The 24,096-nt window shown below is 36.1% G+C and overlaps 1 protein-coding gene across 4 annotated transcripts in view; it reads left to right on the forward strand.

The window, feature by feature from the left end:
- Positions 1 to 24,096, forward strand: part of ADARB1 (adenosine deaminase RNA specific B1) — a 77,326-nt gene that overhangs the window by 46,889 nt on the left and 6,341 nt on the right. For all 4 annotated transcript variants that reach the window (XM_088133382.1, XM_088133389.1, XM_088133392.1 and 1 more), the window contains 6 exons: positions 6,045 to 6,159; positions 7,667 to 7,835; positions 10,670 to 10,818; positions 12,446 to 12,614; positions 16,869 to 17,050; positions 23,119 to 23,297. In XM_088133382.1, coding sequence (XP_087989508.1) covers positions 6,045 to 6,159; positions 7,667 to 7,835; positions 10,670 to 10,818; positions 12,446 to 12,614; positions 16,869 to 17,050; positions 23,119 to 23,297 — 963 coding nt within the window. The remainder of the gene's footprint in view (positions 1 to 6,044; positions 6,160 to 7,666; positions 7,836 to 10,669; positions 10,819 to 12,445; positions 12,615 to 16,868; positions 17,051 to 23,118; positions 23,298 to 24,096) is intronic.

Consider the following 24,096-nt stretch of genomic DNA (forward strand, 5'->3'; position numbering starts at 1 on the left):
GAGGAAAGGCCAAGAATCCTGGAATGCTGAACCAAGAGCTGTCTGAACCCTTGGAGGTGTTGTCACCAGCATCTTTTTGTCTTGCTAGATCTTCATGAGATTTCTGAGACAGAGATCAAGTTTATATCTTCCAGTTCAGTGCAATTTTGCTCATAGATTTAATGTAACTTGTTTCTAAAGTTTATTTGCTACTTGTTTATTGAGTGACTAAGGATGAGAGGTAATTCAGCCTAAATAAAATTAGTGTAAACAGTGATAAATTAAAGCATTAGAGTTAAAAATAATAGAAAGAAAACATCACAGAGATAAAACTATTTAAAACCATAGTATAGCAGTAAAGGAAAACAAATGTTCTGAAAGAATTAAAAAAAGTTCTGACACTGAAAAAAATAACAGAGTAGATGGTAGAAAGCACTCCTTGGGAGACACACTCTTATAGGTTGAGGCGGGGAGTTACATATCAGAAAGTCTATTCCCAAGTTGCCACCTATGTGAAGACACAATGAGTAGAGTCACCATGTGGATCTCAGAGTTCAGACATGTTTACACAAGAAAGACTCCTTCAAATACTGAAGGAGCTAAAGAAATAAAATTCTAAAAATCTCAGCCCCATTTTTATGAAATTCATCTTGTTACATTTGTCTGTGTTCTGTCCATCATAATCCAATGAAAAGCAAAGAGCAGATTTTAAAAAGCAGTGTAACTCTATGAAATTATTTAATAAAGAGCTAACTTTCCTGCAAATTTCATTCCATTTTGACTTTTTAAAGAAGATTATAGCATTTAGATGTCCATGTTTTCCCACAAAAATGAACCCAGCAAATGAGCAAGGCAGTTTCATTGTTCAAATCAGGTCTAAAGCCCTGGAAATATTCAAACATTCCATTGTTTCTTAACCAAAAGATTAAGATGTGTAGTATCTCCCCCTCAAACACTCCCTGAATAACTGTGTAAATAAGAGAGAACCAGGAAAAAAAAAAACTCTGTGGAGTTCTGTGCTTCATAGTGCTAGAGCATGTTGATATATTCCCCATCATTAATACTTGAAAAAAATAATATGAGAGATTTGTTATTGATCGTCATACAAATATACAAACTGATTTAGGCTAAGTGGCTTGGCTTATAAGGTTGGGAGTTGTAAATGAGAAGGTTTACCTTTCCTTTTCTTGCCTTCCTACCCAACTTCCCTTCCCTTCTGCCAGGGCTTCAGACTGAGCAATTTTTCCTCCATTGTTGGCTTTTAGCAAGTGTTGCTCTGCCTTGCCTCATGTCTCCCCCATACAAATCTGCTAGGCTATGCCCCCTAAAACTGATGTGGGATATTTACTAGCCAGACAATCTAAAGATCAAAAATGTAATGTTGCAGGATTTCATTTGGCTCAATTGGTGGGTAGTTCAGATTTAGTTATATTAAATGGCACTGTCAGGGGTGACCTCAAAGGGGAGTTTACATTCTGGCGCCCAAATGGGGCCAGTGTGGTGGACTATATTATGATCTCCCGGAACTCTATATGTCATATATCTTATTTTTATATTGGATCTCGCCCTGATAGTGACCATTTTCCATTAATCTGCTTTTTTGATTCTAAAACAAACCTTGAACCATTAGAAGTGGCCCACTGCCCCATTGACATCACAATGAAGGGACAAGTACAAAATAAATGGTCTCAAGATTTAGCTAAAATTATGACTGGAATTCTGACCTCAGAGCCCCTCTGTCAGATACATACCCAAATTTGTTCATCTGATTCATATGAACAAGTAAAATCATTGTATCAATCAATGATTGTTAATCTTCAGGCCCCCCTGACAAGACATACAACACCAAAGTATGTTTATGCACATAAAAGATCTAAATCTTGGTATGATAATGACTGCATTAAAGCTAAAAAGGCTGTCTTAAATGCAATAATTTCCTTTCGCCAGGAAAACTTTCAGTTGCTCTAGAGTTACTTAAGACTCAAAAAAAAAAAAATTATAAAGACCTTCTGAAGACAAAGAAACGGTAGGCTATAAGAGAGAATTGGAATAAATCTTAGCAGCAAAGCACAAGAATTCCACTTGGTTCTGGCATTTAATAATGCCTTACGGATAGACATTTTGGTTCTATTATACAAATATCTGCAGAAAAATGGGAGGATCATTTTAATAATATCTATAAAAGGGAATCTGCTGAAATTTCAGATGTGATTGCCCCTTGTAATGACCTCCTGGATTGGCCGCTGGTATCCATAGCTGAGGTTAAAGATCTTATTGCCCAACTAAAACCAAGTAAAGCATCTGGTGGTGACTTTATCCCCCCAGAATTAATAAAGGAAAATAAAGATTGGTGGGCCCCAGTTTTGGCTACCTTATTTACACATATTAACAATACAGGACAATTTCCAGCTGATTGGAATCAGGCTATTGTAGTACCAATATACAGAAATAAAGGAAATAGACTTGACCCTACAAATTATAGGCCTATCAGTTTACTAAATACAATAAATAAACTCTATGCCAGATTTCTATATTTAAAGTTATTAGATTGGGTACAAAATGAAAATATTATTGCTGAAGAACAGGCTGGGTTTAGAGAGGAACGTTCAACACTAGATCATTGCTTAGTTCTTCACCATTTAGCAGAAAAATATTCTACTCCCCCTCGTGGTTCTCTTTTCGCAACTTTTGTTGACTTTAAGTCAGCCTTTGATCTAATACCAAGGGAGAGACTGTGGGATACGTTGAGACATACCACGATTGATAAAAGGCTCCTAGTTCTTATTCAGTCGCTTTACTCAAATACCTCCCTGAAAATTAGATGCACCCCTTGGGGACACTTATCTAGAGCAGTCCCAACTTACAGAGGTGTAAGACAAGGTTGCATATTAGCTCCATTACTTTTCAATCTGTATCTAAATCCAATAATTCGAGCGCTTGCTGCTGCAGCCCATAATCCACCTATTCTGGCTGACCGTGCAATTCCAGCACTACTATATGCCAATGATGTAGTCATTATGTCTACCACACGAGTGGGAATGAGAAGAGCACTTAGGGCACTAGCTTTATTCTGCACAGATCAAAAACATTCAATAAATTATCAGAAAACTACAGTTTTAGTTTTTGCCTGATACTGTCATAAAACCCATGAATGGCAAATAAATGGGACCCGAATTGAACAGGTGCGCACCTATAAATACCTTGGAGTGCAATTCCATGCTTCTCTATTCTGGAACACACATTTCCTTTACCGAGCAAGTGTGGCACAATGCACTTCATCAGCAATTATAAGATTCTACCACTCAAAAGGAGCCCATTATATCCCTGCAGCATGCAAGGTATTTCAAGCTAAAGTAATACCTCAGCTCCTCTATGGCTCTCAGATTTGCAAAGCTCAATAAATTTGAAACTATTCAAAATAAGTTTATGAGAGCCATTTTGATGGTACCAAAAAGTGTTAAAAATGCCATCTTAAGGGTAGAATTAGGTATAGTTTCACTGGATGCCAGAGCATGGTTTCTTCTTCTTACCTTCTGGCTAAAGTTATTACTGTCTCCTATAGGTTTAGCCCCGTTAATATTTGGGGATCATTTCAAATCATCGTGGCAAAACAAGCCTTAGATAGAATTCAATTGCTGCGCTTCTCTATGCAAACTCTGTGCTTATTAGGATTTGATAATGCTAGAACTGCCCTTAAACAACGTATTGGCGATATAGATTTACAAACTAATTTAAGTAAGGTGCTGCATCCCAATATTTGTCAGTTTCTACCACAAGGGTTTATTCCAGCTTCTTATTTAACATCTATTACGATTCTGAAATTTCGCAAAGCTTTCACCCTAGCTAGAATGGACGCATTGCCCTCAGCAGTCCTTTTTGGACGTTTTAAGGGCATTCCTTCGCACCTTCGATTATGTCCATGTGGAGATGGCTCAATAGAAACACTAAGCCATATGTTACTATATTGCTCCCTATATAAGGATTCTAGACAGATATACAATATATATATATCTGATATTGAAGAGAGGCAGGGAGTGTGACTTCCATCTAATGCTACTCCTTTCAGACAAAGACCTGGAAATATCCTCCCAAGTTGCCCGGTTCTGTGCTACCATCTGTACAATACGCTCCACCATTATTTAGAGTTAAAATTCCACAACATAGTAGCCTACTTTGATATATTTTAGCACTGTTATTTTAATTACTAGATTAAATAATATTAATTGTTTTGTTTTATAGATATATATAAATGTAAGATGGTTATTATTGTATATTTTGATTATATCTGGCCTTAGGGCTGTAATAAACGTGTGTGTGTGCTATGCATTTCGGGAAACGCACACACAAACACAGACCCATATCCTGTTGCTGCTTTTTGGAATGAATGGGTGTCCTTTTCTGTTGTACACCATTCAACCTCTCCCTCCTTGCTATTGCTGCTAACACATATGCAGAAAATGAAACAAAATACAGAAATGTGCATTGGCAAGAATCTTAAGCTATGATTTCACATAGTGCAATCTTGTCACCACTCTCGGTGTTATATTAAAGGGCAATCTTGCACACCCAGCCACTTGTTACATCTCTCTGAACAAATGTGCCACATAGCCGATTCAGAATGTTAGTGTTCTGCATTTAATATACCCAGCTGCATTCAGAGGGAGCCAGTTTGGTATAGTGGTTAATGCATCAATCTAGAAACTGGGAGGCCACAAGTTGTAGTCCCGCCTTAGGCACAAAGCCAGCTGGGTGACCTTGGGCCAGTCCCTCTCTCTCAGTCCCAGGAAACAGGCAATGGCAAACTACTTCTGAAAAACCTTGCCAAGAAAACTGCAGGAACTTGTCCAGGCAGGAGCCAGGAGTCAAGACTGACTGGAAGGCACATACATACATACATACATACATACATAAATGCAAAGATAGAGGAATCGCAATTATGTACAGTCGGAGTTGTTGGATGTTATGGCAATCTCGCAATTTTGTATCTTAAAAATCTTAGACAGAATAGGTCATGTCTAAGAAAACCTTGATGTATGTTCGCCCAATTCAGTTGGAACTCAGTGCTTGAGAAAATAAAGTTACACTTCTTAGAATATCATAACTATACATCACAGGTATTTTTCTAACAATTAGAAATACATTATTTGTTTCTAAGTGAATTCAGCATTAAATTACCAAAGTTTTTCCTTTTGAAAGTTAGTAATATTGTGCTGTTTTAAAAGGGGAGGTTATTTGAATGGTTAAAAAATGCAGAATTTGTAATCTTTTTGACTTATGTCCTGGCAGGTATTAGACAGCAGTGGGTAAGCAATTTGGAAGCATTTCTCCTATGTTTAAAAAAAGAATGCTTTTTTCCTTATTGCTTGACCGCTATTTAAACAGTTGACAGTATTATCTTTGAACTGGCCAATTCTGGATTTTCTTCAGCAACATGAAAGATTGGGCCAATAACTAACAGATAACTGTCATTTTCATATGTTATGTTATTTCCTTCCCTGTACATCATTTTTTGTTTATATTCAGTGTGTACTTCATAGTTATCTGCTCTACTCAATAGCTTAGTGTGATAATTTTAAAACTCTTATTTTGATTTTTTTAAAGAATATTTTATTCTTAAAATATTTGAAATACTCTACGAAGTTGACATTTTATGTGGTTTTGATAAAAAATAAAACATAGATACTAATGAATGTCTTCAATTATAATGGACTTAAGAATGACCTCTGTGAAGCAGTATCTTGCTTTAAATCAGTTTTTATACCTTTATGATTTTCTAGCCAAATATGTATGTAATCCATAATCATTCTTTTTTAATTCCTTGAAAAGTTTAAAGCAGTGGCCAGAACCATGCTAAGATATGAATCTTACAGTATATGTGGAGTCATCCTTGGAGTTTCAGATTATCTGTTCTGTTCTAAGGACTGCCACAGAACATAGCATGATAATTCAATGCAAATGCATGAATTCATTTTAACATTGTAAAGGCAGGTTTTTAGTGTTCATTTTTAAGTAAGAAATAGATCTGTGTTGCTGAACTGTCCAACATACCAATATGATTTTTGCAGGTTTTAGCTGATGCCGTTGCACGCTTGGTCGTAGAGAAATTCAGCGATTTGACAGATAACTTTACATCACCTCATGCACGTAGAAAAGTGCTAGCTGGTGTTGTCATGACAACAGGTAAAAACAAAACAAGACCAACCTGCCATGCAACTGGGTTCTTTATCCCCTTGTTTGTATACAAAATAAAGTGATAAAGGTAAATAGATATTTCCCCTTTCTTTCCCATATTTAACAATGTGAAATCTCTTCATGCCAAAAATTATAGTTAGCAATTCAGATTTAATTTCATAATCTCTAAATGTTATATTTTAATATTAACCATTATTGGGTGTGTGTACACATGCATGCAAATCATTGTTTTTATTTTTAATTTTAAAATCCTCTGTCTGTTGCTTAATCATATACATGAAGTAGCTATTTGTAATAATCAAGTACTATATTATCCCAAATTATACATATAACATTTTTAACAATAGCAACTCTATTAAATGTATAGCTTAAATGATACATTGACAGTTTCATTGTTAAAATGTTATAATCATGTATATATTATCCATGATATATTCAGTACTGAAAGAATAAATGTGTTTTGAGTTACTGTAAACAGTTTCTCACCCCAACAAACTGGGAATTCACTGACTTAAATGAAGTGATCATAGCACCTATGATCCATAACCACGTCACTGTCCCATAAACAGAATGGATTGTTGCACTAGTAAATGAAATTATATATTGAGAGAGAAAAAGGTTGAAAAAGGCAGGGAAAAGGAATCAGTAACTCTCCTAAATTCTCTGAATTCTGGAAAGTTGTCTGTTTTATAGTTACATGCCCATGTTCCATTCAAAAAACTTTTCCAGTTAGCTAACAATTATAATGTACAGATACATTTATTTTTAATCCCATTATTTTTAATCTCATTATTTTTAATCCCATTGCTTAAAAATATATAAATAAAAGTGGTGATAATTTAAAAAAAACCTGCCAGTTTAAATCCATAATTAATGTCATTTCATATTTGTTCAGGTTCCACAAATCCAGAAATTAGAATCTGATACTTTAAATTACGTTCCCCGTAAACAACCAAATCTGCTGTCCTGAACTACATGATAAATTCAACTCATAGTTTGTTAGAACTCAGATGGAACAAAAAAATGCCTGAGGCCACAGGCTGCAAGGAAGGAGACTACATAATTTTTCTCTAAAATTCACACATTTTCACACAGCCCCACTGTATATGATATGGATGGTTTGGATTTAAATAGTTAGCTTGGCCTGTGCTGTATGTAGTCTGAATCTAGTAATGACTTAATTGTATGGAAATTTTCGGTCCATTCAAGAAATGCATGTAGCTGTATGGCTTGACAATAAACAGTGTGAATTGTAGACCATGCAGATTGATAGTTTGCTCAGTTTTATATGATTCCAAAATTTGAAAGCCAATCCAAACAAAAGCAGTTACTATGACTTCATTTCCCCCACAACTTCAAGTATATTGATTAATGTAGAGTTGAGAATTATTTAGTCCAATATTTTGTATTAGATGGTGCTCATTAAGCCACATGTTTAAGCTGATTGGGGGAAAAAACTTTCTATAAGCCTTTTCTCCTGAAACTGATTTTCCAGGTACTGATGTGAAAGACGCTCAGGTTATAAGTGTTTCTACAGGAACAAAATGTATTAATGGAGAATATATGAGTGACCGTGGTCTTGCTTTGAATGATTGCCATGCAGAAATTATAGCTCGGAGATGCCTACTTAAATTTCTTTATACACAACTTGAACTACATTTAAGGTAAGTTCAGAAGACTTTCACACTGCAGAGGCAAGTTCCATCAGTCACATTGTGGATAGGATCACAGACTATTGTGTTCATGCAAATTTCTGTTATGACATTTCACCTTATAAGATGTAATGCTGGAAAAATGGTTTGATCTGACCCTTTCAGATGATAACAGTTGAATTAACGCTTCTTTCCATCTCTGAGATAACACATCTAGGAATTCATTTTGCTTTACCGTCAGCTTTAATGGAGCAACATTCTATAGATCTTTAGGAGACTGCTCTTAGACAGGTGAGGGGGTCTTCAGTCTTTCAGTAATCTCAGTCTTTAACCAGTGATTTATGTTTTGGCTGTATCCCATCTTAAATATTGCAGTACTATTTATGGAAGGTTACACTTTAAAATTTCTGGGAATTGTAGTTGGTGCAAAATGCAGCACTTTGGCTGCTAACCAGCATAAGCTACGAGTATAATGTCTTACTGAATGATCTGTACAAGGTTGCCAGTTGCTTATATTTATTAAAAATTAAAATTGATGCATGTGCTGCCATTACCGCTTCTCACAATTGTTTGATAGGATTTTAGTATAGTATTATTTTTCACCCTAAGGCTGGCAAATAGTTTTAATTTTGAGGTCCTCTGAGAGGGTCTTGGGGGAATGAGAATGGTGATTGGTGAGCATCCACTTAGAATAGGGTCTCTTTATTTTGAATACATGGTTAAGTGTTTGTTTGGTGTATGGAAATGTTAAAGGAAGAAATCTGAATCATCTAAAAGAGTGTTTGATGTTATTATGATGAAAGATTTCGATATTTAGTGAAGGATACAAGGATGATGAGAAGTTCTGAATGTGGGACCCACTATATGTTGGTACTATCAAGAAAAAGGTAATGGAAGAAAAAAGAAAGAAAAGTGAAAGTAGAACGTCTGCAGGAAAAGAAAGTGCAAGTTCTGTATGAAAAACATTAGAAGATACAGTATGAGGCAGTTACTCAGGTTTACAATATTAGCTGGATATGTGTTCACTTTCTGTTTATGAGATGGCAGCTTATCAATGTAGTATAAAGACTGATGAATATTACTTTGTATAGTCAGGGTGTAATGATTTATTTTAAAAGTAGGCTGATTTATTTCTGGCCGGTAACATCATATGTTTTGTTTCCTTGTTTCCTGTCTATTATTGTATTTGTTTTCTATCTCTTTTTATTATCTATCTATCTATCTATCTATCTATCTATCTATCTATCTATCTATCTATCTATCTATCTATCTATCTAATTTATATAGCTGCCCATCTCACCAGAAGTGAGTCTGGGTGTCATACACCAGCCAAATAAAACTACAATATAAAAACAGTCTTTATGAAAACAATTATTGTAAAAATATAATCATTATTAAAAAAATTTAAAATAATTAAAAAATTAGAATTTACAAACCACAAACGGAGAGAGAAGTATAGCAACCACGTATCACCCACAATAAGGGAGCCACCTTAAAATGTCACCGGTTCCCTGGAATTTTTCTTGCTTCTTTTGTGCATATTAAAGCATAAATAAATCTCCATGGAGCTTTCAGCAGATTTAATGGAATTAAGAATAAAACTGATGAAATAATTGGGATGACATTGATGAATGGAAATGCTGGAAGGGAAATATGGTATAAAAGCAAATGGTATAAATGTTTGTGCCCAGGAAATAATTAATGAAATGAAGTCATACATTCTGTGAGAATGTTGAAAAATGGAAGGGCTGTGCACTGTGCTGAACTTGTGGAAAATTGAGCTAATGCACATTATACGTAAATATTGAAAATATAGAAAAAATAGATAAATTTCTGTTTCTTGATAGAATGTTAAATGGGGCTGGATAGACGAAGAAATTTTAAGATTTCTTATTTAAATTTTAAGATAAATTTTTAAGAGAGCCAGTTTGGTGTAATGGTTAAGGCACCAGGCTAGAAACTACAAGACAGTGAGTTCTAGTCCCCGCCTTAGGCATGAAAGCCGGCTGGGTGACTTTGGACCAGTCACTCTCTCTCAGCCCAATTCACCTCACAGTGTTGTTATTGTGGGGGACATGGGAGGAAGGAGTATTAAGTATGCTCACCACCTTGAGTTATTTATAAAAATAATAAAGGCAGGATAAAACATCTAAAAAAAAAAAGATTTGCAAAAGCTGATAGAAAGATAATGGGTGGTATGTAGTCTGTTGCAAAGCATAATGTTTGTAAAAAGATATGAAAATGGCTATGAATAAGAGTGTGCTTCTGCACTTCGTTATTTGGAAGTGAGTATTGGGTGTGTCAGGAGAAATTTATAGACATTGGCCATGAATTTATGAGCCAATGTTCTTTCTGATTTTTCTTTGGTTGATTTCAAAGGGTGCATTTCAGCCATTTGTTTATAAATAAATTGCTTTTTTCCTAAGTTGTTTTTACTAAATCAACAAGTTTTTTGTGTACCTTATCTAACACCAAAATGTTCTTTTTTTTTTATTTTGCTTAATTGATTCAAGTTTTGTTCTTTCTCTGTGTTCTTGTTTTTGTTTAGTCTCCTATCTTCTACTATTTAATGGACTCCATTTTTCCTTCCTTTTTTCTTTGATATATTCCATGCCTGAATGTAAGGTTTTGCTGCTAAATTACTTAAGCAAAAAACCCCCAAAACCCCTAATTATCTGCAGAATAATTTAGTTCTGTTGGCAATCCTCTCAGTATTTCTTTTGATTTATTACAACAAATATATGACTGTACCATACCATCTTTGATCCAGTTATGCTAAACTATACATAGGTTTTGTTTGATGTACTTCCCCATAACCTGAGTAATATTTTCTCACTTCGTTTCAGCAATAAGGAAGACCAACAAAAATCTATTTTTATCAAGTCAGAACAAGGTGGCTTTAAATTGGATGAAAATGTGCAGTTTCATCTCTATATCAGCACCTCCCCTTGTGGTGATGCTCGGATTTTTTCACCACATGAAGCTGCCCAAGAAGGTATAATCAGTTCTCTGGTGGAGATTATTTGGATAAAGCCAAAGCAGTAAACAGTGAGAGTTCTTCTAGTTTCTAAAATCTAAATCAATTAAGTCCACACATATAAAACAGCACAGTACAAGCAAGCTGACATCACTTTTGGCTTTTTAATGCATCATAAAAGTCTCTAAATTAATCTACGTCATTATAATTATTTAGCACACATGTAAGATACTTCATTGTAATTATCCAGCACGCATATAAGATACACAACAATTTACATCTGTGTAGAATTGTTTTTGTTGTTCAGTCATTAAGTCGTGTCCGACTCTTCGTGATCCCGTGAACCATAATGCGCCTGTCAGGATCTACGCAAACCAGAAGGCCTTCCTGTCCTTCACTGCCCCCTGGAGTTTACTCAGCTTCATGTTCATTGCTTCAGTGATGCTGTCTAGCCATTTCATCCTCTGCCATCCCCTTCTCCTTTTGCCTTCAATCTTTCCCAGCATCAGGGTCTTTTCCAAAGAGTCCTCTCTTCACATTAGGTGGCCAAAGTGTCTGAGCTTAAGCTTCAGTATCAATCCTTCCAACGAGCAGTCAGGGTTGATTTCCTTTAGGATTGACTGGTTTGATCTTCTGGCAGTCCAAGAGACTCGTAAGAGTCTTCTTCAGCACCACAATTCAAAGGCATCAATTCTTCGGTGCTCAGCCTTCCTTATGGTCCAGCTCTCACAGCCATACATTGCTACTGGAAAAACCATAGCTTTGATTATGCGGATTTTTGTTGGCAAGGTGATGTCTCTGCTTTTTAATATGCTGTCTAGGTTTGCCATAGCTTTCCTCCCAAGGAGCAAGCATCTTTTAATTTCATGGCTGCAGTCTCCGTCTGCGGTGATCATGGAGCCCAAATAAATAAAGCCTGTTACTGCTTCCATTTCTACCCCTTCTATTTGCCAGGAATTGATGGATCCAGATGCCATGATCTTAGTTTTTTTAATGCTGAGTTTCAAGCCAGCTTTTGCACTCTCCTCTTTCACCCTCATCAAGAGTCTCTTTAGTTCTTCACTTTCTGCCATTAGGGTGGTATCATCTGCATATCTGAGGTTGTTGATATTTCTCCCTGCAATCTTAATTCTGGCTTGTGATTCTTCCAACCTGGCATTTCTCATGATGTACTCTGCATATAAGTTAAATAAGCAGGGTGACAGTATACAGCCTTGTACTCCTTTCCTGCAACAGCTTATTTATTGTGGCTTTAATTCTCTGTTTAAATTGCTTTAGAATTTGTAAGTTATAATTAGTTTAAAAAAAACACCCTAAGGTCTCTTTGACTGGAATGCCTGAAATCTTAACAATGTAGTCTAAATAATGTTATCAATTTTGTGTATATAAGATGCTGTGTAAAGTTACTAATGCACACAATAGCTTTCCTAATTGCACTATATCTTGTATTGTTTTGCTGTTCTGTAAATTCCCTGGCTGAAATAAGAAATAAAAATAGTGCTATATGTATATGTACGTATATGTATATGTATATGTATATGTATATGTATATGTATATGTATATGTATATGTATATGTGTTGCATCAAAATTAATATTTATCTTTCATGTCTTGTTTTGTAACTATGGTGACTTGCATGATTCAGATCAAGGAGACAGACACCCAAACCGGAAAGCAAGAGGTCAGCTACGTACTAAAATTGAATCTGGGGAAGGAACGATCCCTGTCCGTTCTACAACTACAATCCAGACATGGGATGGAGTTCTTCAGGGAGAGAGATTACTTACTATGTCATGCAGTGATAAGATAGCTAGGTAAGCTGGTTCTCTTCTCTCAAAGGGACAGATTTTTTACATTGATATATTTCAGATTGGGGTGAGCAACATTTTTATAGTCCAAGGGCCACAGGAGGGACACTATCAATTTTCAGTCCTATTTCATTTTGAGAGAGTTTTAAAAGTTACATCAGTATGTCAAGTCTCCTGGAGGAGTACTACTATAGTTTTACTTGTTACTCCCTTTTTGAAAAGCAAAATCATCCCACAGATTTTTGGTGGTGGTCAATAGCTGCATGCAGCCTTATCCAGCCCTTCATCTTCATGGATATCCTCATGGATAGGCAATGCATGACTTGGGTATGCCCCCTGCTCACAACAATTGGCATATTTTGAACATTTATAGATGTAGATTCTTCTCCTGCTTCTCTATCTAGATGGGTTTAAGGCAGCTGATACTATACTCTCTCTTTCAATCCCTAACTACTTCATCCTGCTCGTTGTCATAGATCATAGCTAGCTTTGGATAGCTTATCTTAAATCTTAACAGAAAAATATTGGGCAAAGTTAACAAAATGAAATATAGCAGCATACTTTTCTGTCCGCTGAGGGCTCTAAATTAGTTGGAAACATCAGTCACTGTCAGAAGAAGAATGTTTATTTTATTTATTCAAGCATTTCTTATATTTCTTATAAATCAGATGATATATGACATTCATGTCATATTTTCATAAAGCAAGAGACATTTAGTGATTGTATTATTTTTCAGTCATACATGATTTAAAAATAATGTTTTAAAGTGTATTTAACACAAAATAGCTCTATTTATAATTTAATCTTATTAAATTGGAAATTCTAAAATGAGACTTACATGCAAAGCATGAGTAACACAATATTACAGCCCTTCTACTCTTTTGAACCTATTTTAAACTCAAACCACAAACTAGTTTATTCATTCAAGGGAATTAAATAAGTCAATCACAGTTGTAGCCGCAAGACATGTGGAAGAAAATTTCAGCAACTTCCAAGGGAGTACTAGCGGATTGAAGATGGCTCCATTTTTGCGGAGCTGACAGCTGCGGTGGACAAGAGGAGCCGGTGAAGGATCCAACTCTTCGGAACCATCTCTGGGCAAAGAAGATGACTGGATCACCCACAAGTACTCCTCACAGAGGCTCCCTGTGAAGAGATCACAAATTAGCAATCTCCAGCAGGTTGAGCGCTCTGGGAGTTGTGGGAAACATTGAGCCCAAACCACAGCTCGGAGCCTTCAAAAAGACACTAGATTTGGATACAGTTCTTTTTTGATTGACAACAGAAACTACCTATTATCAATTTATTTGAAAATTAAAAACCTTCTGAAGGACAAGTTGCTGCACACTAGAATTTCCTTCTATCCTTGAAGAAAGAAGATTCAAGTAAGTTTAAAGATTAAAAAGAAAAAATTTAATTTTAAAACAGCAAAAGGGAGTTTAGAATGTTGACTATGAATAGTTAAGGGGGCAGATGGATCTGAAAGAATAGTTTTTATGGACCGTTTTAAATTTTATAAAAATGCAGCTGATGATTTTGGAATTAACTGTAAGAAACCTTACTGTGAGAAAATTTGGACTCTGAAAATAAACAAAAGATAAGACTGGGCTTTGAAGGGAACCACATAACAATTAAAAGAGAAGATACTTACTAACATAATGGAGGAATATTATTTTACTATAGAAGAATTTAAGTTGGCTTGGGAACAATGTGTTCAGGATCTATTTTTAAAATTTTCCAATACTTTCAAAGTGGAGCCAACAGGTTATAGAAGAAGAAAAGATTCTACTGGATAAAATAGAGTCTGAAAATGATTTGAATAGGAACCTTAAAATGGACTTTAAAAAATTGACAGACTATAAAAGAGATATGGAAGACATGGAAAAAGATGTTCTGGATTTGAAAAGGGATTTAAAAATGTTCGACTATAAGAGTGACATGGAGAAATAAGCTGCATTGGATCTACAAATTATGTTGGTTGATGTCTTAACAATTAAAGGGATGTCCAGATTATAAATCAGAAGAGTGATTCTGAGAGTTATCTTATTTTGGATCTACAGAAGGGAAATATTAAATTTCTGAAGTTGTTCCTGAAAATACACAGGGAGAAAATGATAGAGAGATCATCATGTGGGACTTTATTTGAAGAAGTGACTGAAGATCAAGCCTCTTAAAAAGAAGAAAAAGGACTTCAAAGTGGACTTATTTGATCAGGGTTAAACTGTATAAGCTGTGATTTTGGATTGTTATTATTGGAATCTTTTTTTTTTTTTTTTTACCAGGACGAGGATTTAAAGATTTTTTTTCATCTGGGGATAAGTTGTCTATGTCCTATCTGTTGAAGAAAGTTGTAGGTTAGAATGTAAAAGGGACCTACTTGATTTAGTTTAAGATACATATGTTACTATTATTGGTATTTTTTATGCCTATGGGGATAAACCTTTTATGTTTTATTTATTAGACAAAGTTATAAGTCAAAATGTATAATGGATTTATTTGTCTAAGCTTAAAATATATAGGTTAGTATTACTGGTACTCTTAATGCTTTTGCTGAAAAAGACTGACTGATGAATTTTTTAATAATTTGGCTATTGTTAAGGGATGAGAAATGGGAAGAACAGTTTTTTTTCTGTAATACTAGAGAAGGTATTAAGTTACTGCAAATGTTTATTCTTGTTTGGAGGGAGAGGGAGTCACTTTTTATGTTTTTCTTTTCTCTTTTTCTCTTTCTTTTTCTCTCTTTTTCTTTTTTGTTTGTATAACTTTTTTAGTTCTGTATTAGTTTTATTTAGGTAAAACTTTAATAAAAATATTATTTTAAAAAGGAAGAAAATTTCAGAACATATGCTACTCAAAATGTGTAAGAATAAATTCTGCATATCCCAATCTAATTATACTACTCAGAGTAGTTCAATTGCATTTAATTTTATTTAGCTAATATGAGAAAGTCCTTTCAGGTTTTATTGAAGTGCATATTAAGCTATCATAAATATTTATCTATGCACATTCAGACACTATATATCCCTAATGCTTGTAATGAAAATTATCTTGGGTTAAGAGGTTTTGCTAGCCAATGAAATGTAACCTCTCACCTCTGTAAAATAGGTTTTTACTCTAAACCGATACATCATACAGTTGTAGGACCAGTTATTATGTCAGCACTTCATCAATTTCATTGTTTCTAGTGTTTCAAGGCTCAGTTCAGACTGAGGTCAACAGTTGAACACCACCTAACTGAATGTATGACCCACTTAAAAACAGTATCTTTACCTTGACTGTGTTAAATTCCAGTTTATTGGCCTCATCCAGTCCATTACCCTCCCGTGATACTAGTTAAAAATATTAATTACTTCAAAAGAAAAGGTGACACTCAGTGTGATCCACATTTGGTAACTCTAATAACTTCAGTAGAGATGTTTAAAAGCATGGGAAGTAAAAGGAACACTGAGGAACACCATAACATAATCATTCTGGACAGAATAATAGTCTCCGGGCACCAGCATATGAAATCACCTATCCAAATACTGGTGAAACCATTCTAGTACAGGTGCCTCGTACCTCAACTAAGATATCCTATCCAGAAGAATATGTTGATCAATGGTATTAGAAGAAGATATTAGGAGCCAGCTTATTGGGTTCATAGTAGGTTTTTACAAAAGTCACCCTTAAAGATGCCATAAAGGAGGAATTGACAACAACATGGATTCAGCAGGTCATCTTCCCCACTATTCCACCTAATAAGCCAAAAACGGCAATGGTCAGTCAAGTAAACATAATCAGGTACTTTGTTAACATCCTCGGGGCTCAAAAATCGATGCTTATCCAACACAGCTTGATCGGAGAGTGCTCTGCACAGCTCTACTATGTGATGTACACTATCTGCAGAGTCAGGTTGTGACGGGTGAGAGAATCTTACAAACTAGTCACACTGTGTCTTAGAGAGTCAGAGCTTTTCTTTCCCTTCAGCCAAGTTAGGGCAATTAATAAGACACAGCAACTGCCAGGAAACAAAGGATTTTGTTTCCTCTTTGCAGTTGTATAAACTGGATTATGTTTCCATAGAATTCTAGGAAATGTGTTGTAAGGGTGCTGTTTTGCTATGAAGACCTGGCAACAAATTAGCAAAAGTTGAAAAAATAATGAAATGGCGGGGTGAGTCTTAAGGGGCAATCAAACACAAAAACTTGCTTCACTCTCCTATTATCATTCTTGGCTGCTGACATAGGCTAAAAGCAGATGATGTTATTTGTTTCCCTTTAGGTGGAACGTACTTGGTATTCAAGGAGCATTACTTAGCCTCTTTGTGGAGCCAATATATCTCTCAAGCATTATCTTGGGAAGTTTGTATCATGGAGACCATTTGTCCAGGGCAGCATACCAGCGGATAGCAGAGATTGAAGATCTACCACCTCTTTATATGCTTAACAGACCTTTACTCAGTGGTAAGCATGAAATGAAAGAAAAAACTGAATCTCTGCTAATGCTGTCATTTTTTCAAAGTATCACAAATAACAAGATAACTTTGGTAAGTAGTAAAGTATTCCAAGAGCTTGGAATAACCTTGAGTGTTGCTATTGACTGTGGTTCAGTACAAAACTAGGGATAAACATGGTGGAATTGATGGGCCTGGAGGAAGCCTCCTACTGTTTTTGCATATGGCTGCAAATGTCTATGCCTTATTAAGGGAATGTTGCTCAAAGTTTTAATTCATTTAGTAACTCAATTAGGATGGAGAAACACATTGTGAATAATTTTGTGATTCGTTTTAGGATAATTTAAGAACAGTGCAAAGTGAGTGAGAAGACTGCTGTTAGAACCAAGGGCTGCTTTTTGTTAAAAATTGCCACTGCTGAAGAAAAATGAAATGTTGGTACTTTTGTGGAGAATGTTCACCAGGGGAGCTAAGAAGCCTATTTAAGTACACTAGTAATTGCTTATACAAGCAGTCTAAATGGCTGCGTTATGTAAAAAAAAAACCTTTCCCCAAAGAACCATGAAATTATACATTAGATAAAGTTCCACCATAAATCTTTTAACAAGGGTACAGATACATTGTCCAGCATTTGTAAGAAAGTTGAAGATATATACATTATAAATATAACAAATTCTGGATTTTCAAGTTTCTGATGTACTGAGTACTAGCTGAAGAGCAAAATACTAACAAAAGTAGTTGTCCTTTGAATTCTTAATTTTTTCTAATGTGACTATAGAGTCCACAAAAATAATTGTAGTGGAAGAAATAAAACCTGGTGGATTAGCATTCTTATTTTGATAGATAATATTTCTCAACTTTTCAACAGCTCCCCAAGACTCTGTAATATTTAACATTGTTTCATGATGTTGAAATTAATCCTAAGGAAACACTGGAAACATTATTCTCCATGATTTTTCAACTCTGGAAACCTTCTTCTACGAAACGTTCTTTATAATTAAAATATTCTTAATAGTAGTCTGTGTTAACATAGTCAATTGGCTAAATACCTCATTGTGGTCTCTGTGATTCACACACATAGGTTATGACCTTCTAGAGCTTGCAGAAAAGTTTGGTGAGAGTCCCATCCCACATGTGACATCTACTGAAACTCTTCAGGTTTTCTTTTAGTGGGGTGGAGGGACTGCTAGAATAATAGCATATTCATCCCTGGAGCCCTCTTTCTAACATGATTCATATTTTAAAAACTGTTTTATTGTATTGTGTTTTATTGTATTTACTGTTATTTGTCCTCTCAGCTTTTCTGGATCTATGCAGAGTTGCTTTGTTTCTCTCAGCTGCATATCCAGCCTTCAGCTTTATGGCCCTGTTGCATACATTACAAGGGGGTAGGTCTTCAATCACACTGCTGTGACTTTTTCACACACACACATGTCACAGATGCCACAGTTGCTACATATTCTCACGCAAAGCTACTTGCAATATACTTAGGTTCTTCTCCTTTTACAAAGCCTTGTCTTTAGGTCAATTCTGAAAACTCTTTCCCTCTCCTCTTGCAGATTATCCTGTTGAAGCAGTCTGCTTTCATACTGTTATCATGACTCCATACACTTCAGGTGCTCATACACAGTATCCCTCTCCTAACAACAACAAAAAATCAGAGTGCTTCATTCTACAACTCTTGGATCTCATGTCAACTATAACCTCAGCCATCCATTTCACTGATCTATGCATCCATAGCATCCAGGCATCACTGTCTCCTTTCCATTTCTCTAGGAATGGTTATAGCACAAATCTTCCTCCTGATTCTCCCTGAGTCAAAAGATCCCTATACTAGTGACTAAATTCAGACAATTTCTCTAACAATATGTCTTTCACACCTCCTTCCCAAAGCTTAAATATACGGATGCATCCATGTCCACATGTGAGCTGCCTTCAAACCCTCTGAGATACCTGGCCTAAGCATAAGGTTCATCACATCAGTGAGCTTGAGTTTCTCACAGTTTGGAAGGTATCCTGACTGCTGGACTGTCTGTATAGCTAAACAGTTAAATTATATTGGACAGTTCCATGAAGTCTGGTTCATAAGCAAGGTGGCACAAAGATGCTTCTTTTACGTTAAATTTAATTTCACAACCTGAGACAAAATAAAACAAGCTGATCTCTTATAAGTCTTCTATTAAGGTTTCCTATGCAGTCAAATGGACATCTTTTTGGGACTTCATTCAGAAGCAACAGTTTAACGATTTACAGAATTGTGTCCATCATCTGGCTTTTCTCCTCTACTTAAAACAGCAGGGTTTGGCCTTGCTGCCATCTCCTTTTTTCAAAAATCTCCAATATATTTGCTGCCAACTCCTTTTTTTCCTGGTCTCTAAATACTTCTGTTTTCTTCATTCCACTGATCAAGCATTTTATGCTTAGTACATCTCTGTCTTCTAGCATCATTCTGCTTCTAGCATTAGCCTTTTCCTTGTTCTTTCTGTGTTAACATCAAAATATGGCTACTGCCCCAATTCAGATTTTCTCATAGGAGACAGCCTTTTTGGTGGCTTTGATGCTGGTTTATTTGGGATGGAGAACTGTGCACCTTGCAGAGAGACACTGCTTTCCTCAATTTTTATAGGGACAAAGTAGTCAGAGATATTTTCTTCCTTCCAAAGGAAATATCACTTAATTCATTGCATTCTTCTTGCTTTTTATCTGAACTGTACAATGCCATTTTACTGCCATCCATGTTTATTTTTATCCTCTCATGGCCTGTGTAAAGGTGATGGGCTTCCTACTCATTGTTTCTCCAAATAAGTATTACAAATTCTCTTACCAGAATTGTGTGGGCAGCTACAGGTAACCCTTGGCTTACGATGGCAGTTGGGACCAGAATTGCTGTTGCTAAGCAACATGGTCATAAAGCGCGATGTCATGTGACCACGCTGCTTAGCGACAGCAGTTCCAGCAGTCCCAGTTGCCAGCATTAAGTGAGGACCATGCAGGTCATTAAGTGCGGATCTCACGTGACCATGACTTCCAACTCCCTGCTGGCTTCCCCATTGACTTTGCCTATGAGAAGCTGGCAGGGAATGTTGGAAATTGTGATCGTGTGACTGTGGCTCGCTGCAACATCATAATTGCAAGCCAGGCGCCAAGTGCCCAGCTCACAATCACGTGACTACGGAGATGCTGCAGTGGCTGGAACTCCAAGAACCGTTCATTAGTACCACTCATTCATTTACGTGCTGGCGTAACTTTCAATGGTCGCTGAATTAATGGTCGTAACCTGAGGACTACCTGTACAAGAGTTCATCCCTCCATCACCATCTAGTTTTATAGACTGAACCTTCACTCCCAAAGGGATCAGAATTCCTCCAGATAAGAATCTTGCTAATCACCCAAGTATGTGAATTATGGAGAGTATGATGGACTGATAAGGTCTCTGAAACTGTAGGTTTTTGAGTGGTCATCTGTGAATTCGCACAACTTGCCCTCCTACCTCAGTTGGTATGGACACATTGACAGGCCTGCTTGGGGATCCCAGTACAGTATTGGCTGAGTTGGAGTTATGCAATAGAGATTGGCTCCATTCTGGCCAGACATTTCCTGGTCATTACTGACTGAGCTGGGTTGTAGGTTGCATGGCTAATAGAATTTCTATGCAGTTATGCCTTTTACATAGGTATAGATCTATGTCTAGAGTTGATGATTACTTTGCTATTGCTCAGGTTTTCATTTTTAGGTATTCAGAGCCTAGCAACAAGCTTATTGGCAGAGCATTCCTATTTATTGTCTCAGAAGTCTTCAAAATTGGAAACCTTTAGATATTTAGTATACAGGTAGTCCTTGCTTATGGACTGCTTGTTCAGTGACCGGTCAAAGTTATGATGGGGTTGAAAAAGGAGATGTATGACTGATCTTCAAACTTGCAGCCATTGCAACGTCCCCGCATTATTGCAATTCAGGCAGTTGGCAACCCAAGCCCATTCAAACAAAACACCTCAGTTGTTAGGTACAACATCACATGATCACCATTTGCAACCTTCACAACCAGCTTCTGACAAGCAAAGTCAATGGGGAAGCTGGCAGGAAGTCGCAAGTTGCGGTCACACGACTTCATGTTTAATGACTGCGGTGATTCACTTAATGACTGCAGCCAGAACTAAGTTGGACACGGTCATATGATGCTTCACTTTACAACTGCGTCACTTAGTAACAGAGTTGCTGGTCCCAGTTATGGTCAGTAAGTGAGGACTACCCGTACTGTTAAATTTCTGCTTTCCTCCGCAGTTGCTTTTTTATTCTCTCAGATTCACCCTAGTAAACATGGGAAGGAATAAATATTTGCACAGTTTGAGGACATACTAGGAGGACCTCATACCCAGCCCATCCACTGCTTCTCTTGGCAACCTATTCCATCTTCATCATGGCACTTTTCACTCTTTTTGATGCCAAACCTTTCAGTGTTGAGCAGAACAGTCTCAGAGGTTGGTCTAAAATAAAATCAAAACTCTACTACAGTTTAACTGATTACTTCTTGAACTTTGGAGACTGCATGTGACTCTTTCCTGAGTCCTAGATATCTCTCACTCTGTATAACCTTGAGCAAGGCTTGTCTTCATTTCTTCTTTTCTTGGGAAGACTCTAAGAAAAAAGGCCCCTAGCAAGTTTTTCTTGGCTAGTTAATCTAAGTGGGGGACTAGAGTTATGTTTTCATAGGAATTGAGCCAGATATCCTCCTGATTATCCTTATTAAAGGTAAAGATATTTGATTACAGTCAGTTATTTTGATCCACATAATTCTTCTCAAGAAGAAATCGACTTCTGTGGATTTACATTATTAGAGGTTCCATTACATGGTACCTTGGAGAAAGTTAAATTTAGGGTTGCATTTGTTCTTGTAGTCATAAACCTGCCTTGTCATGAAATTAGCAAAGAGATTTTTCAAAATATAGATAAGTAGATTGGTTACATCTTTTGCAAACTGGTGCTTAATCTACATGAACCCCCCATAAAAGATAATTAAGGTGCAAACTTATATCAATTTTCCTAGCACTAAACCCCACTGAATCAAATAAATACAATTCAAGGTACCATTATCAATCATTTAAGAAAGTATTTTGTGGATTGGTTAAGAAATTATAGATAAAAGATAATTATATGCTGAAGATTATGATTAAATATATTAAAACCAGGGAGAAGAAAAATATATTACAGTAAATACATTTTATGAATTCCGAAAAGTGTTAGTATACTTTTTCTCTCTTAATATATATAAACTGAAGGCATGGATAACATAAGAACAACAAATTATTGTTGCTTTTGTATCCACATGTGCTTAGTCTTGTATATTAACTTTTACTGAACATTGGAAATGATTTGATCTCTAAAATAGAACTACAGTCCATGCATACTTTCTCCTTATAGAATTTCATAACCATTTTTGGTATTACCCCATAGCATGATACAGTTTCTAAATATGTTTTCAGATACTTTTTGTGGTCTGGTTTTTTAATGCTATTAATCTCTTAAATTGCTTGGTTTCTTGAACTAAAGATGTTTCCATGCATTGCTCCATACTGAACTTCCATCTCAGTTTTGAGGACAGGATGTTGTGTAGTGTTTGGAAGAACAGAAGGAGGAGCATCTTGTGCCATGTCCTGGAGAACTAAAGTGCTCATAGGGGAGTTTTGAGAGAAAGGTTGCGGAATAGATGCTACTGTCTGTTCATAAATGGTTTCCTTTTTTTTTCTTGGAATTCTAATAACGCCCTTTCCCCCTTATCTGGATTTCAGTTACATTTAAATCTAAACTATACTTTACAGGTACTTTTGTCTTATACAGGTTTATATGTTTTACATCTATAATGCACATGGGATGCTAGCTATTCCTTCTCCATTCACTGAATTGGGATTACGATTTTTATAGCTGAATATCCTTGCCTTAAAATAAGAGCATACAAGAGGCATGTGCCACTTTTTCAGCAATTTCTCCAGAATAACTAGAATGAAAATTTGTCTTGCAGGTGAAACAAGAATAAGTTCTTTTCTCCCAGATGTTGATAATATTTCTGTTTGTTTATTTCAGGTATTAGCAATGCTGAAGCCCGTCAGCCAGGAAAAGCACCTAATTTCAGTGTAAACTGGACAGTTGGAGATGCTGGCCTGGAAGTTATTAATGCTACGACAGGCAAGGATGAGCTTGGTCGTGCATCCCGTCTTTGTAAGCATGCATTATATACTCGCTGGATGCGTGTTTATGCAAAGGTATGTTTAAAAAATAGTCCAGTGTTACTTCATAGCTACTGGACTTACTATCTGCTTTTGTCTCTGAGAGCTAAATGTTTTCAAAGTATGAAATCTGAGAAACATCAAATATGATTTTATTGTTGCTGCTGTTCAAAGAACAACCTGAGCTTGGACACATTGGCTTCATTGAGTCAATGCAGGATGGGGAATAATTAGCTGTTCAGATGTTGCTCAACTACAATTCCCAGGGACCCCAGCCAGCCTCATCAATTATAAGAAATGTAGGAAATTTTCAGCTTTTCTTACATGTGCAGAGGCACAATTTCCCCATCCATGGTGTAGATACTTTTCCTATCTCCTATTTATCTCATAGAATAGGACAAGTGAAAATCTTTGCCTATAGCTGCCATATTAAGAAATCTGGCCTAAATGATCTGGGAAAAAAGTCTAGACCAGGGGTCCCCAAACTTTTCAGCTTATCAACCTCTCCGTGAAGTTTCAGATTGTTCATTGACCCCCAAACATTTATTATACAAAAATAATTTAATAAATACTACTTTAACTGTACTACCAATACTACTACTACTACTACTACTACTACTACTACTACTAACATCGACTCTTTGGATAGTCCCATCAACCCTTGGGAGTTGATATTGACCACTTGCTCCTTCCTCCTTTTTCTTCCCACTTACATTCCCAAGGTAGAATTACAAAGTTACAGAAAATATTAACAAGAGAAAAACAATTAAGCAATAGCAAGGTAGAGAAAACATGTAGAGCATGGCTCCTAAAACTGTTTCCAACCCCTTTACCA

Source organism: Python bivittatus, unplaced genomic scaffold (genome assembly GCF_059951505.1).
Source record: "Python bivittatus isolate LINGU-HERP-01145 unplaced genomic scaffold, Pbiv_v1 ctg000020_np1212, whole genome shotgun sequence".
NCBI classification, from domain to species: Eukaryota; Metazoa; Chordata; class Lepidosauria; order Squamata; family Pythonidae; genus Python; species Python bivittatus.